Raw genomic sequence first — 16,869 nt, forward strand, 5'->3', positions numbered from 1 at the left:
GAGCTCTAAGGGTAATGAATTCCAGAGAGCTGGGGCAAGGGTCGCAAATTTTGAACCCCCCCCACTTTTTCCGGCGAAACCGGGGGACTGTCAGTAGAAATTGAGAAGAGGATCGGAGCTCCCTGGCTGGAAAGTAAGGGATAATCTCCGAGGAAATGAAAGCAGGGGCCGTGCCAGTCGAGCCTGGTAGGTGATAGTCGCAAGCTTGAATTGGACACGTTCCCGAACCGGGAGCCAATGTAAGGTTTTCAGGAGGGGAGTGACATGTGAGGATTTGGGAAGGTTAAAGACCAACCGAGCCGCCTGGTTTTGAATCATCTGCAACCGCCTGAGACTATATGCAGGTATACCTGCATATAGGGCGTTGCCATAATCCAGGCGGGAGATGACCATCGCAAGGACGATCAGCTTCAAGGCCTCGAAGGTGAAAAATCGAGAGACCTTGCGGATGGTACGAAGAGAAAGAAAGGAAGAAGAAACCACAGAACTAACCTGGGAGTGAAAGGTAAGGTGAGAGTTGAGTTTGATACCTAGGGTTTTGACAGAGGTAGAGGGGACCGGAGGGGGACCAAGGGAAGGGGGCCAAAAAAGTGAAGACCAGGGACTGGAGCAACCACCCGTCAACACCAACTCGGTCTTATCGGGGTTGAGTTTCAGGTGGTTGAAATCCATCCAGTCTCGGATAAAAATCATAGTAGACTGGAAATTAGAAATAGAAGCAGGAGAAGAAGACAGGTCGAAAACAAGATGGAGGTCATCTGCATAGTTATATACGGTGACCTCCATTTGTTCTAAAGAAAAAATGAGGGGAGAAATGTAAAGGTTGAACAGAAGAGGTGAGAGGGAGGAACCTTGGGGGACCCCGCACAGGACCTTCCGGAAGTCCGCAGAGAAGTCACCCAGGCGAACTATGTTTTTTTCAGTGAATTTCAAAGGTTTTTTAAATGCTAATTCCTAACTATAACATGTCTGAAACCACAATGCCTACTGAGTCATATTTGTGCAAAATAAGTGATAACAATATTTACAATATAAAGTGCAAGTGGAAAAAACAGCCAGTTCTTAGTTAAACAATTTTTTGTATTAAAACAGTTATTTTCTTTTTCTTTTTCTCTTAAGTTGTTAAAAAATAGAGCACCACGTTTCACAAAAGTATTTTCGAAATTCATCTGATCATTTTAGTGAAATCAAAACTATATATAACTATCCGGACAGGTTTACAGGGGCATAATAAGAGAATCCTTCAGATGCAGGTGTAAAGATCTTCCCTTTGGGATTCTTTGTGTTGAGCTCCAGTATATACCTGGTTTCAAGAAGACGGAGTTTGGCCTCACGGTCTCCTCCTCTTCTTGAGACTTCCACCGCATCAATTAAAAAATACCGGAGCTGATCAGGTATGCCTTGATGCTTCTCCTGGAAATGCCTGGCAACCGGATAGTTTTGGTCGTGGCCCGAGATTGCACGTATGTGTTGGAGTATCCGTTTGTGGGCAGGCAGTTTTGTACTACCTACATACTGTAATTTACACGGACACTCCAACACATAAATGACAAATTCAGATTTGCAAGTGAGCCACTTGGAGATAGCTGTAGGATGTTCACGAAAAGGGCTTTTAAAATGGGTCCTGCTGCTGCCGAAGCGGCAGGCTTTACATTGTGGACAGGTCTTAAAGCCCTTTTTGAGTGCCCCCCAAGTGGTGGAGGTTATAGGCTCCAGGGTACTACTGACTAATGCCTTTGCCATAGACGGAGACCTGCGGAAAGTAAGTTCTGGTTTACTATTGAGTTTGTGTCCAATTACTGGATCACTCTGAACCAGATTCCAGTTCTCATATAATATTTTCCTCAAGGCTCCATGTTGATGGTTATATATATATATTTATATATATATATATATATATATATATATATATTTATATATATATATATATATAACTCCACCAATGCCGGTCAAGGATATGCAGGGCAGGATTCACGGGCAGTCCAGGATAGGGCTACCGGAAGCCCAAAACACTCTTTCCACTATTCCTCCTTGTATCGAAGAAAACCCGGACATACGGATGATTTATGCAAAACTATTTTAATCGTCCAACACAGCGCATTTCAGCTTGCACCTTGGACGTGATCAAGGCGCAAGCCGAAACGTGTTGTGTTGGACGATTAAAATCGAGTTTTGCATAAATCATCCGTGTGTCCGGGTTTTGTTCGATACAAGGAGGAATAGTGGAAAGAATATCTCAACATGCACAATAAAACTGTAAAAAACATGAATTGAATAACAAAAAATACAACAATTAATGTAGACAATAGATAAACTTGAAAATTCGAAACAATTTACGCTATAAAATCTATTCGATCTACTTTCTAAAAACTACTGCAATCTATGTCTATTAAATACACTATTCTCACACAAGTTTATGTAGAGGTAGGGAAGGTGTTGGTCTTCGTAGGGGTTGGAATTACTATTCTTACTCCAGTCCCCACAATAATTGGGAAAGTGTTGGTCTTCAGAGGGGTGAAATGTACTATTCCCACTCCATTCTACACAACCATATGGAAAGTGTGGACTTTGGAGAGGTTACATTTAATATTGCCACACCAAACAATGCAACAGTAGGGAAAGCATTGAATTTCCTAGCGGTAAGGTTTTGTGTTCCCACTCCAAACAGTGCAATAGTAGGGAAGTGTTGGAGTTTGGGGGGGTAAAATTTACTATTCCCACTTCTGTCTCTGCAACAATTGGGAAAGCTTTGGATTTTGGAGGGATGACATTTATAATTCCCACTCCAGTATATACAAACAGTAGGAAAAATATTGGATTTTGGAGGGGTCAATTTTAACATTCCCACTCAAAATAACACACCAGTAGGGAAAGTGTTCCATTTTGGAGGGGTAAAATGTACTATTCCTACTCCAAACAGCAGAATAGTAGGAAACGTTTTGGACTTGGGATAACATTTGATATTCACACTCCAGTCTCTGCAACAGTAGGTAAAGCAATTGATTTTGTAGGGGTGAAATTTACAATTCCCAAGCCAGTCAGTGCCACAGTAGGAAAAGTGTTGGACTTTGGAGAGGTAAAATGTACTATTCCCACTCCATTCTCTGCAACAATAGAGAAAGCATTACATTGCAGAGGGGGAAACAGTAGGGAAAGTATTAAACTGCAATAACTTTAATTTTACTATTCCTACTGCAGTCTAAGAAATAGTAGGGAAAATGCTTCACTACAAACACCTTTCATATACGAGTAACCCAATGAATGCAAAACAATAATAAACTCTTAATAAAGAATACTAATGAACATAGAAAATCTATAAATATTTAAAAACAAAACAAAAAACAAGTAATCAATCTACATAATTACTATTCAAAATAAATTATTGGTTAATAAATAATTGTTATTCATTTATTAATTAACATCCAAGTCAGTACCCCTACAAAACTAGTAGTCAGCACCTAAAATATACCTAAAAATAACTATTCAATAACTTCCATGTTTAAAATAAATGTAAAAAAGATTAACATCTATTAACTAATTGTTATTTAAATAAAACTTAATCATCTTCCCACCCTAGACCCCTACGAACTCAGCATTCCACAACTAAAATGTAACTCAAATAAATTATAGCACAATTACATAATTGATGACCAATTAAATAGTTATTTAACAACTTCCCACCCTAGTCCCCTACAAAACCCACTAGCCCGCACGTAAAACATAAAAGTATATTAATATTACATAATTTGAACAATTAATAATTATAAAAAAATTATGAATTCCCCAGGCTGTGCCCCTACAAACCTACCAACTCGCACCTTAAATATGACTAAAATAAATCAGTATTAAATAATTTACATCATTAATACTAATCACATATTCAATTATAAATTAATAATCGGTTTTTGCTTAAATAACTTGCCACCCTACCCTGCTACAAACCAAACAGCCGGCTACAACACTATACATTTTTATTAACAATAAAAATAAAAATCCTAAATTACTTGAAACTACTAACTATATTAAACATTTTTTATAACAATTGCACAAACACAAAATTAATATATGAACTAAAACACATAAAAATTATTAAAACATGATATTTTTTACAATTATATCAATGAGAGCGATATTGAAAACAACAATATTCTTAAAAATGATCTGACTTACCTAAAAAACTATATTTTTGACGATATTTTGTTTTTCCAATATTAGTGTCTCCCGATATTCACAACTCGATATTTCGGCCAAACACCCTCAGATACATTAGCAAAATTAAGAGTTAATTGGTAAACAGTTTTGGAACTATTTCAGGAAGGAGAATGGGGGGGAAATCGAAATTTGCCTAGCTATGTAACGTTAAGTTTCAATTCTATTAAGGACTCGGAGGCAAGGATTATGCTATTCTTTCTTCACTTTAATCAAAATTTTCTCTACAACAGCGAAAAAATTAACACAACAATATTTCCCTTTTCATGAAAAATATTCAGAAAAAACACATCAAAAGGTTCAAATATGTCCAAACAGACTACAACTCCCATGAGTCCATCATATAACACCCGATCACAGTCCTTCCTCCATGTCGGTACGTCCCAGAAAGGTCCTTCACATAGGTTGTCCCTCCTCTTTCTTCGCGCGAACACCTTGTCACTGGTCTTGTTTGGCACCATCATGTCCTAAAACACAAGACACCGGTGTAAAGTTCCTGAGATATCAAAACCCATCAATCAATGATAATAAGGTAGGCAAATATTCGCATCCACAAAACAGACATAAAGGAAAATCTTTTACTTACCGCCGTACGGGCGGGTACGCACCACAGTGCAGCAGGAGGGATAATCCTCGCCTCCATGTCCTTAATAGAATTGAAACTTACCGTTACATAGCTGGGCAAATTTTGAGTTATGTCAGGACCGGAGGCTCCGATTATGCTAGTTTAAAGTTTTCTCACCACTAAATGTGCCACATCCACCACTGGTTTAAAGTAGAACCTTTTAAATGTGGATTCCGAGGACCAATCCGCTGCTTGCATAAGATCTTCCAGGCAGGCGCCTAGAGAAAATTGTTTGAGGCCATGGCACCCCTGGCAGAATGAGATCTAAACTTTTATGTGTCAATACCTGCCTCCTGCATGACCCAGTGCACCCACCTTGCAATGGTGGGGAAAGAGACAGCCTTGTGCGGTTTCTTTAAAGTGATCAGGAGCTGATGCTCGCCCGGAGAGAGTCAAGTCCTCGTAGGCTTTGAGACACTGCACCACTCAGAGTTTGGGCATTTCCGAAAAGGTCGGATAGGAGACCGTCCTAGAAGCAGACTTTGTCCGCCAACCAATCGTAAAGGTCACCCCCTCCAGGGAAAAAACACGTGCCGAAACATCGAGAGCACGCACATCAGACACCCTGCTGCAGGAATTCAGACACAACAACATGGCCAGTTTAGCTGACAGCTCTTTCAAGGAGAGATATCTGTTTGGCTTCCAGGACAAAAATTAATTGAGGACAACATTCACGTCCCACAGGACTGAGTACCTCGGTTCCGGGGGTAAGGACAAACGAATGCCCCTCAACAGCCGGCACACAAAAGGATGTTTCCCAACAGGGGTCCCATCAACTGGTTCATGACCCGCCGTGATAGCGGAACGCATAGCATTGATAGTGCGGTACGCCTGACCGTCCGTTGCCAATTCAGCCAACAAATTCAAGATGGGAACGATTCCTGCGACCACGGGATCCAAGACCCGTTGAAGACACCGATGTAACCAATTCGTCCAGGCGGACCGATAACAATTCGAGGTGCTGGCTGCCCATACTTTTGATAAAAGAGATTCAGCTGGTCCCAAAAGACCTAGGAGCGAGCAACGTCGCCGGAAAGGCGCCATGCCATGAGAAGGAGAGAGCCCTGAGCTACCAGGTGATTCTGTTCTCCTTCCGGATTCCGAAGAAGAAGAGGAAACAGAGGGAGTAGGATTGGAGAATCCCAAGAAAGTTCCAGAAGAACTGGAAACCACACTTGGTACTTCCAAAGTGGTGTAATCAACACCACTTCCGCCTTCTGGTGCCGGACCTGAGCCTTGTGCCTGCGGATCCGGCCTCCAACTGGAAAACCTTGGGAGTTGGTGGTCTAAGCGCCACGCAAATAGATCCACCGAGAAAGGACCCTAAAGGTCGGACAACCACTGAAAGACCTGAACATCCAGCTTCCATTGGCTGGAATCTTTCAGATACCGGGAGTGCCAGTCTGCGACCTGATTAGGTTGACCTGCCTTCACCGACAAGTGATGGGCCAAGCAAAACCTCCAGAATTCTTTCGCCAAGTTTGCCAGAGCTTTGGACCGGGAGCCCCCTAGGTGGTTGATGTTATGCACCGCGGAGACGTTGTCCATCTTCAACAAGACGCACAAACGAATCCTGTCTCTGGTCCAGCACCGGACCACGAAAGAGCCTGCTAACAACTCCAGGCAATTGTTGTGTAGCTCCTGCTCGTCTAACGACCAGGCGCCTCCGGTAGAGAAATTGCCGCAGCGGGCCCCCCAGCCCTACCTGCTGGCATCTGATTCTATGACGATGTCGGGGGCGACCCAAAGATGGCCCTGACATTCCAGGCATCCATGTGGGCGAGCCACCACATTTCCTCCTTGACCTCGGAAGATAAGGGGACCAACTGGTCGTAAGACAATCCCTGCCGGAGATGGTGCGCTTTCAGGTGCTGGAGCGCACTATAGTGCAGGGGCCCCGGGAAGATTGCCTGGATGGATGGCGACAACAGTCCTACCACTCGGGCAATCTGTCGGAGGGAAATGTGAGTCGTGGACATGGTCTGATGAAGGAGGTGCCGGATCTTGGTCATCTTGCGAGGGGGAATGCTTAAAGATTTGTGGACCGAGTCCATCCCAAAGCCCAAGAAGACGATGGATTGCGTCGTGGCAAGAACTGATTTGTTCCTGTTGATAACAAACCCGAGGCTCTGCAAAAGAGAAACCGTCTGCCGCACCTGGCCGGACAAAGTCTGAGGGGACTGAGCCATCAGACGGATGTTGTCCAAATAAAAGAGCATCCGAATTCCCTGTCCCCGCAGGAACTCCACTGCCGGATGGAGGACCTATGTGAAGCACCAGGGTGCTGAGGACAGTCCGAACGGCGGTGAACTCGTTAATCTGCTGTCTCCATTGGAACTGCAGAAAACGGCAATGAGGCGGATGGATTGGAATTACCAGGTACGCATCCTTGAGGTCTAGTCTCGCCATCCAGTCGCCCGGCAGGAGCACATCCCGGAGGAGGTGAATACCCTCTATTTTGAAATGTCGGTACACCAACAATCCATTGAACTCCTTCAAGTTGATCACCGGACGTCGCCCCCCGTCGGTCTTCTCCACGAGGAAGATATTGCTCAAAAACCCCGGGGCTGCAGAACCGCCGACAGATGGCCCCTTTGCACAGCAGCTCGGAGACCAGATGAGCGTCCGCCTCTGAGAATGAAATAGGCCGAGGAGGACTTCGCTGGTAGGGCGAATCGTAAAACTCGACGTGAAACCCCTGGATATTTTGCAAGACCCAGGCATCGGTCGTGATCGCCCGCCATGCCACCTGAAAGGACTCTAGCCGACACCCAATGCAAACTTGAGAATGAAGAATCAGACTTACCGCCGGTTGCAGGTCCACCTGCGCCGTTCCGGTATGCTCCACGGCCACGGAACTTCTGTCCCCTGGTCGGATAAAAGTTGGTATAGTTGGCGGACGTGCTGTACTGCCCCCGCCCGGAGCCTTGTCCCCTACCGGGATTGGATTGCTGGCCACTACCGGTCTTGCGGCCCCTGCCACGACCGGCCCCGTTGGAAAAACTGTTCTGAAAGACCCTTTTGATATTGGACTGGGCCTTGTCTAAACTCGTGAAGGTGGCAACAAACTTGCTCGGCTCCTTCACAAAGGGGTCTCTGAAGAGGCCCCCTTGCGCAACTGCACCGGCCTCCAAAGAAGCCAGGTCGCCTAGCTTAGGCTCCAGCTTTATCGGGAGCGAGCACCTCTGTTCCGTCGAGAGGGCACAGTTGGCATTACCTAGGAAGATAATTGCCCGCTGTGCCCAATTCGAGAGAACGTCTGGGGATATGGCAGAGCCTGACACCTTCGCCTCCTCTGCTATATCCAATATTTTTGTCATGGGTCCCACTGTTTCAAGGAGCTTGTCTTGGCAGGATCGCCAGGACCAGTCTATACCCTTGCGGGGGTCCTTCATACATTTGGCCAGGAAGGTGGCCATTTTGGAGTCAAGCTCTGGTGTACAGGCCACCTTCCCTTCCAAGGTGGGTTGAGGACACTCAGCCCGCAAGCAACCCCTTGCTTCCTTTTCTAAGGGCTTGCGGAGGCGACCCACCATGAACTTGGCCACCTTGTCCCCAGGCGCCCAAGCAGCCAACCTCGGATGAACTATGTCATCCGGATTAAGCATGCCAGAGGAGTCATGGGGCAAGTCGGCCACCGAACTGGACGGTCGCCAAGAACGCAAAGACCCATCCTCATCGTCCAAGTCCGCAGAGTCCGTAGGCTGGCCCTACGGACTCTGCGGGAGTCGGGGTCGGCGAAGGTCCCAGGGGCAGACTGGATGGCTTAACGGCAAAGGCATCCTTGAGGTGGTAGAAAGTGTCCAAATCCACCCCCGGGGATCCCCCTCGCCCTCCTCCATGCATCCCTTCTTAGGTAACAGGGGACCATCTCCCTGGGGTAAGGCAGAACGAGGGGAATCCAAGCGGCCATGGGCCAGCTTGGCACCTTCGGCTATGATGCGGTTCGCAGGGCGCTGCTCCATGGGCAGCACCACATCATTTACTCATTTAAATATGGACTCATCTACAGCCTGAAAAAACTGTTCATCCAAAGGGATGTACTGCTGCTCCTCCTCGTAGTACTCCTCCACACTCATACTTGCTAGCTGCTCCCCGTAGGAGAACACCCTACAGCTCAACAGTGAGGTCACACCCCCCTTTCTCAGCTATAACACCAAGGACAGGCACTTGCCTGTACACCCAGGGCTCACTGACCCTGAAAAACTACTGAAAATGGGGCAAAAGGGTTTAAACCCTTATTACTGTGGGCAGGTTGAAATGCTGCAAATAATAAGAGGCGTGGTGAAACCCCGACGTGTGGGCTGTCCAAGCCCAAAGCGGGCACAAACTCAGGCAGAGCCTGACGGAACGCCAGCCGCCAACCGGCGCGCTAGTAACACACTGTGGACAAACCTGCCCGAAGGCAATTCACGTGGCGCTGCCGCAATACGAACCCCCGCTGGGGCGTTTGACAAGAATGCGGGAATATACAGACCCCCACGGGGCATTGCGGTTTGGCGGCAGAGGGACAAGGCTCCTCGGGCGTGTGTCTCGTGACGCGTCTCTCTCGTTCTGAGGAGACGCGTCGCAGCAACCAACGAGAGCTCCCCCTAGCGGCAATTAAAGGAGGCCGCACTCACAGGGAAAAGGCCGCAAAAGGATCGGAGCTCCCGCGGCCACGGAATCTGTCCAGACAAAGGAGAAAAAAACATCAGAGCAAACAGAAATCCCCACAAAGTGGGCCACGGCCCGCTAAACCCCGCAAAACAATCATGAAGCAGCATTAACCATGAAAAGATAAAACAGCCCAAGCTAGCAGAACAAAACGTAAGGTGACTTATATGCTGCTGCGGAGCAGCCAAGAAAGAGAAGGGACAACCTATGTGTAGGACCTTTCTGGGACGTACTGACATGGAGGAAGGATTGTGATTGGGTGTTATGTGATGGACTCATGGGAGTTGTAGTCCGTTTGGACATATTTGAACATTTTGATCTGTTTCTTCTGAATACTTTCCATGAAAAGGGAAATATTTTTGTGTTAATTTTTTCGCTGCTGTGGAGAAAATTGTTGATTAAAGTGAAGAAAGAATAGCATAATCAGAGCCTCCGGTCCTGACATAGAATCCCCCAGGAGGTAGCAACTCTGGTGATACAATACGTATCCTACACCGATCGAACTCCACCAAAGGTGCACTTCAAAACATGGGAAAAGAGATTCTAGATGACTGTGGTAGGGATGTGGTCAAGCGGAGAGTTTTTTTACACATGTGGTAATATCTAGCAGTAAAGCAATACCGGCACAAGTAAGGAAATGTCTCAATACCGTAATGAGAGTGCAGATAGAAGATGCAGATAAAAGATTCATACTATATGGGGAGAGGGAGGCCCGACAAAATACACCAGGGGGCGGATTTACGTTTCCTGGGGCATCCCTGCAAATCAGCTGGATGTGCCAAAAAAGATGCGTGACGCAAGTTCACCCTTGCACCACCACTGATGCCCCACATTTACAATGCGGCGCATCAGGGCGCAAGGATAAACAGATGCGTGTCGCATCTGCCGGCGTAAGGTTGGCGCAGTGCTGGAGTTGTGTCGAGGGTGCAACGCAACGCCAGCACTGTTCCAACCTGGCCTATCCTCAACATGGTCCATCACACCTTACGCCTGCTTCAAGCAAGCGCAAGGTTTTGATGCAGCGGCGTCGGTAAAGTGTCTGAGTGAAATCTTGTAGATTTCGCTTAGCCACTTTTCCGAGGCATTCCTGCAACGGAACGCCCACATGAAACCTGAAGCAGGTTTCATGTGGCACAGGGTTTTACAATGTGACACATCTCCCTAGATGTGTCACGTTGTAAATAAGGCGCAACGTGGTGCATAGTTTATGCCACCGCTGCATCATAGAAGTGACGCAACGGGGGCGCAAATATGACGCACAGGGATCGTAAATCTGCCCCCTAATCTTTAAAGTTTTGGGATCAATGGTGGCATAATGTAATATAGCGGGACAATGGGGGCGTAGTGATCCCCCGGATGTACATTCCTGGAAGAATGATATGGACTGGTGAATGCTACCCATGAAGCAAGTGTATGAGGGCAGTTGATATCTTAAGAAATGGGTGAAAATCTGTTAACCCTGTCAGCAATACAGGGGATTTCAGAGGATTACAGAACGCAGAATGAGTGCACAATCTGTTCAGTAGTGCCCAGAGATAATTCCAGAGGGGAAAAAGTAAATGCACATAATTCAAGATCTAGGGAAACCTAGGTCCAACTGGATGCTGGATGATTCAAAAGGGCTGCAGATTACTGAACCCTTGTTAAGAATTGACTAATTGTTTTTTTACTGTGAATTGTAAAATCTAAAAAAAAAAAAAAAAGAATACTCACACGAGATGTTTATTCTTGGTCAGTGCACCCATGATTTGGAAACGTTTTCCAACACACAACAGAAGGGCCTCCTTCATCTCAGTCAAGGGAGACATCAAGCTACACCTTTTAGATACGGTGAATTATCTTACTAGAGCTCACATCCAGTGTTACAATGTCAGCAATTTTCTCCCACCACTCTGTTCACCTGTCTTCTCTTGATGTTTTCAACATGTACCATTCTGTGCTCTTTGAATGATTTCCAACCTTTAAATTCTTCAGCCTCCCCACACTTCAGTGCAGTGAATTGTAAAATCTAATGTTCATTAAAATATTTTACTTGTCTGTAATGTTTTTAAAGAGCCGCACCACAAACCATTGTGTAGCATGTTAAGACATTTCTTATGAAGGGCGGATAATTTGGAATTTTGAGAACAAAAAAAATTAACACTTTGACCTTCTCCTATTTCTGGATGCTTTATCAGCTCTGCCTGCTCCTGTTTCACTGTTGCCTTACGAGCTCGGTTTGATCCTTTACACTGATGTCCAGACAACCCTACTTGCTACTGTATCATTGAATAGTTAACAGCTGTGCCTGTTTCTGTATCACTGGCGCCTTACAAGAGCAGGCAGAGCTGGTAAGGCATCAGTGACAGAGGAGCAGGAAGAGCTGGTATCAGTGATGCCTTACCAGCTCTGCCTGCTCTTGTATAAGTGATGCCTTACCAGCTCTGCCTGCTCCTGATTCACTGATACCTTACTATCTTTGTGTTTCTGTATCACTGATGCCTTACCAGCTCTCGTTGCTACTGTATCACTGAATCCTTACTAGATTGGCCTTGTTCTGTATCGCTGGTGCCTTACCAGCTCTGCCTGCTCCTGTATCACTGATGTCGTACCAGCTCTGCCTGGTTCTGTACCACTGATGCCTTACCAGCTCTCCCTGCTCCTGTATCACTGATGCCTTACAAGCTCTCCCTGCTCCTGTATCACTAATGCCTTACCAGCTCTGCCTGCTCCTGTATCACTGATGCCTTACCAGCTGTTTTTGCTCCTGTATCACTGATGCCTTACCAGCTCTGCCTTGTCCTCTATCACTGCCAGGCGGGAGCCCCTGGAGGAGCAGTCTTCATGGCTCAAGCTCCAGTTCTTCTCATCTGTTTTTTCTGGAAAGTAATAGCACTTCCCTGCATGCTGTTGCCAGTTTAGAGGAAGAGATGGCATAGGATGAGCTCCTGCTGGGAAAAGAAATGGAATGAATCATTACTGGGGATTACAATTATTGAGTAATAAAATCCAGATGAATAGCTTGTTCTAGGTATTCAAAAGGAGGACTTATTTGCTCACTGTTGAAAACTGTGTCTGGCTTGTGGGTCGGCTACCTGAATCGGGTCTTTCATCCTTCTGAAGCCAGTACATGTAGTCCTGCGAAAGTGCTGTTTGCAATGTTTTGAATCAAGAACAGTTTGATAGTGAAGACTGCTTTGGAGTTCGTATTTATAAAGCACAGTCAAACGCCCAAAGGCTTCTTGGCGCTGGTAGGAAAAATAGACTACCACCATATTCCCTTGCGTGGGGCACCCGCATGAAAAGACAAGCATTGTCAACGCCAATAGGTCTCGCTTTTGGGACCTTATAAGTGTTTAGCCATGCAGAACATTACCTTGGGTGCTGTGCCTTCAGGGATTGAAGAGCTATACAATTACTAAATCTTTGTCATCAAAAAGAGGAGAGTGATTCGACCAATAAAAGCCTGTATAGGCTCTTCTTTTCCATTTGCAGATACCCTAAACATTTTCATATATGCTCATTGTGCACATTTGAATTTCTTCCATTCAGTGATGTAGCAGAGCCCAGGGTTTTCAACACTAAACTGACAATGGGAACTGTTCATGTAAAGTATTTGCTTACCTTGCAGTGTACTGCAAGACCAGATGAAAATGCAACAGCTGTTGTGTCTTAAACTGCTTTGTGACGAACGTAATGGGAAATCCGAGTAGAGCATACAGGTAAGGGGGGAAGAAACATTAACTAGATATCTAGCTGTCACAATACTGACCTCGTTGTTACCTTCCACATATATCATCTCAGTGTGTGTACACAGCTACCCGTATGCCGCATTAGCAGCATGAATATAACTTATATATGGCAAGGTTATGTCAGCTGTAACATGATATTGGCTGTTTCCCCTCAGATCTATTGCATAGTCATGCTCTCTTGTTCAGCTTACACAGTTCAGGATAAAGCTTTGACAGTTGTAGGAATAGGAGACAGTATGTGAAGAACCGTAAGTCTTAAGCAACAAACTGTTTAAAAAAAGACCTACATATTTCATGGTCATTATCAACAAGTCAATCAAGTAGTCCTCCATCCTGAGAGCATCTAAAGAAACACATCCCTCTCCCCACTGTTATCAATAAAGTCCAATGCCTATTGAATGCCCTGGATTCCTCTCTACCCTTTTCAAACATCAACACGCATTGTTTGTTCGCACTACAAACAATAACCACCTGTCACTAGATTGTGAGAACCTGAAGCAATTTCAGGCTAAGATGAAATACACTATAAAACTGCCATCACCAACTGCAATACCCTCTCCCCTCGCCACCTCCACCAATTCCTAGGGACGGTGTAAGTCGGCAGGGCCCTAGTCTGCTTAACCTTTAACATGCCACTTCTGTTGAAAATCAGAGATTGTGATAATGGGACACCTCCACCAAAGCCTCAACGTACATCTATCCTAATGTATGAGGTTTATTTCTGCACATCTGATAGTGATGCAAACATATCCCCAGTACCAAACCAATTTCCCAGGACAGAGTCCCTCTCACCTATGCATAGGCCTTAGTGCCAATATTGGCAAAACTCCCCATCCCCCATACAGCAATCTCCTAGAGAAATAACCAGACAAGACACCTTCTTTGTGAAGGAAACTGCTGCAGGTTTATTAGCATTACAAATATGCCAACATGGTGGGTTATCTTACGGGCGATCCAAAGGCAGGCAGCCCCTCGCCGCCTGCCACCTGATGAGCCAAATTACACCATGGCCCTTGCCAATCGGAAACGGCGTTAGGGTAGTGGGCAAAGAGGGCGCCCAGTGGGTGGGTGAGGTATATGTACCTCCCCCCGTCGACTCCACCCGGATGTGATGTGGGGCACGGACCGCTGAGGGGGTCCCCAACACTGGAAGGATGCCTCCTGTGCCTTCACGTGGCACAAAGGCGGCCACCCTCTTAGGAGTGTCTCCTTCATTCACCCCAGGCAGCTTGCAGTTGCTTGCTCCTCCTTGCTGCCTCCCAGTGCCCTTCTGATTGGGCAGGGTCCTGGGGCTGTGCATTGAGGCACCAGTCCTGGAATTTGCATCTTCGCAATGGCTCCTGCACTGGGATAGTCGGGGAGGAAGTTTCACTGAGACAGCTTGGAAAATGTGGGTTGGGAACCCGGAGGTTGCACTGTGACAAGAACCACTGCAAGGGACAGCGACATTGTCACAGAAGAGAAAGTGGTACAGAAAGAGAGTGCTAGTCAAATATGAGAGAGGCGACACTGGGGCACCTTTACCAAAAGCAGAAGTCAGGCTCCCAGAGCCTGATGTTAGCTGTAGTCATTCCTGGAGGATAGCTCCACCAGTTTGTGAGCAGCGTTCACGGCGTGTCACTCTTGGAATACTGGAAGTCTAGTCCAAGATGGATGGTCATGCTACACATTACTATTTTTCAGTCCTTGCACAATAGCTGATGTTAGTTGTAAACAGCTCACACTGGGACCTGTTACCCTGCATATGTGTTCTGTATTTCTGGTTTTAGTTTTTCCTGTAATGTCATACATCTCAGCTAAAGTGCCCGAGTTTGTAAAAAAATACAGCGTGAGAACGGACCTAGAAGTAGGACTACATACAAGTAGATAACGATTTTAATTTTTTACATTTACTTAACTATAATCAGGGCTTTAAATTGGATGATAAAAGTGGTGGCAGGAAAAGGGGATCTCTGAATGCGGCATGGCCTAAGTATTTAAGGGCGTGGCTTGAATACGTAAATGCTTGCTTAATCTTCCTGTGCCAATAAAGCTCTGAGTAATGCAAAATTACAGATTTTTATGAGTCCGCAGGTTAAACAAATTGCATTAAGAAAACTGCGGTACCCTGCAGCATCACCCGTTAGGTGAACGTTTTGGGGAGAGATGTTAAAAAAAAATGTTACAGCCATAACCCAACAGTCACTCAAAACGCGAGCGCGGGTGTTCCAGCCAGACAACTACTTTAGCATGGAGTGCAGAGCTGTCAGAAAAAGTGTGTGTCTACTGAAGCTGCAGCTGCAGCTGCTGTGCATGCCGCTGCTTGCTCATGCATCAATATTCCATGGGAGTTAACTTGTGACAAAAGGTGGGGCAAGAACCAATCATTAGACATTTGCAGCCTATGATTTTTGAATGACACAACCAAAAGCCAACCCAAAGGAGTAGGAGGAGTCAAACCCCACAGAGTACATACAATAGATCATTCTGCAGCGCAAGCTTTGTAGACTCGACCTAAAAAGGAATTGCTGTGATTTAGACGTAAGCCTAAGATATTTCGGAAATCATCTAGGAGTTGTAGAAGCCTAGGTAATGCGACCCTGTGAGAAGAAAGATATGCTTGTACATTCCTAGAGCTGTTTTGCTGATCTGTCGTCGTCTATTCTCATAACAATTATATTTGCTTACCTATGGTTATCATTTCTCACTGATACTATGTGCTGATGCCTTGGTTGAACCACGCTAATCTCTGATCTCTCTCTCTTTAGGAGTGGTTTTGGGGGGGGGAGTGCACTATAAGATGGAAGCAAATGTCTCTCTAGAAAATTATTTACGACAGGAGGCATTGCAAGCTACTTGTGTAATCAAACTCACAAAGGACCTGAAAAAGTCTTGTTTTTGGTGTGAATCACACCCGGCATAAAATCAGTCTGCTTATTGCAGCACTGCACAGATCAATGCTCCAGGAAGCCGCAAGTCCATAGCCACTCTTTACTCAAAGATCACATTAGATTCGCCAGCAGCTGTGGGCGACAGCTGCCCACAGCAGCTGAGGCTGAAAGAGACGAGTCATGTGACAAGCCCTGTGTGGGTGGTCGAAGTGGAGGCTGTTGTGACATCTGCAGGATCAGCTCCCTGCCAGGCCCAGTCACTAAGCTACAACACCAGGAAGTAAAAGTAATACACACAGTGACTGTGCTCAAACAATACTGTGTGACCGTCACCCGTACAATCACAATCCAGTATTACTCGAGGTAGCAGACCCGACGCAATCATAAATAGCTAAGTGTATAGTGTCAAAAATATTAAGGTCTATGCTTTAGGAAGTCATTGGAAAGAAGTTAAGTGTATAACCTAAACCAATACAATCATCATCCCCAACAATAAACTTCAGCATTGGACCCCCACCCACTGGCCCTCCGAGTTAGGCCCGCCTCAGGCATTAAAAAACTCAATAAAAAGCCTAGGCATACACATTGACTCAGACCTAAACATGAACACGCAGATTGGAGCAGTTACCTCCGCTTGCTACCTCCAACTGCGTAAACTGAGGAAAATAAAAAAATTCTTCAGTAAAGAGGCATGTATCTAAATTGTCATCTCTTTGATCATGTCAAGAACTGATTATGCTAATTCGATGTACTTAGGTCTTCAGCGCAATCAGTTACA

The 16,869-nt window shown here is 45.7% G+C and overlaps 1 protein-coding gene across 1 annotated transcript in view; it reads right to left on the reverse strand.

Annotated features, from left to right (window-relative positions):
* The window catches only part of LOC144769738 (killer cell lectin-like receptor subfamily B member 1A), a 188,082-nt gene extending 175,481 nt beyond the window's left edge, over positions 1 to 12,601 (reverse strand). The window contains exons 1-2 of the mRNA XM_078653918.1: positions 12,565 to 12,601; positions 12,257 to 12,420 (exon numbers count right to left, since the gene is read on the reverse strand). Coding sequence (XP_078510044.1) covers positions 12,257 to 12,420; positions 12,565 to 12,601 — 201 coding nt within the window. The remainder of the gene's footprint in view (positions 1 to 12,256; positions 12,421 to 12,564) is intronic.
* Between the last annotated feature and the right edge of the window lie 4,268 nt (positions 12,602 to 16,869).

The sequence above is a fragment of the Lissotriton helveticus genome, chromosome 7 (genome assembly GCF_964261635.1).
Source record: "Lissotriton helveticus chromosome 7, aLisHel1.1, whole genome shotgun sequence".
NCBI classification, from domain to species: domain Eukaryota; kingdom Metazoa; phylum Chordata; class Amphibia; order Caudata; family Salamandridae; genus Lissotriton; species Lissotriton helveticus.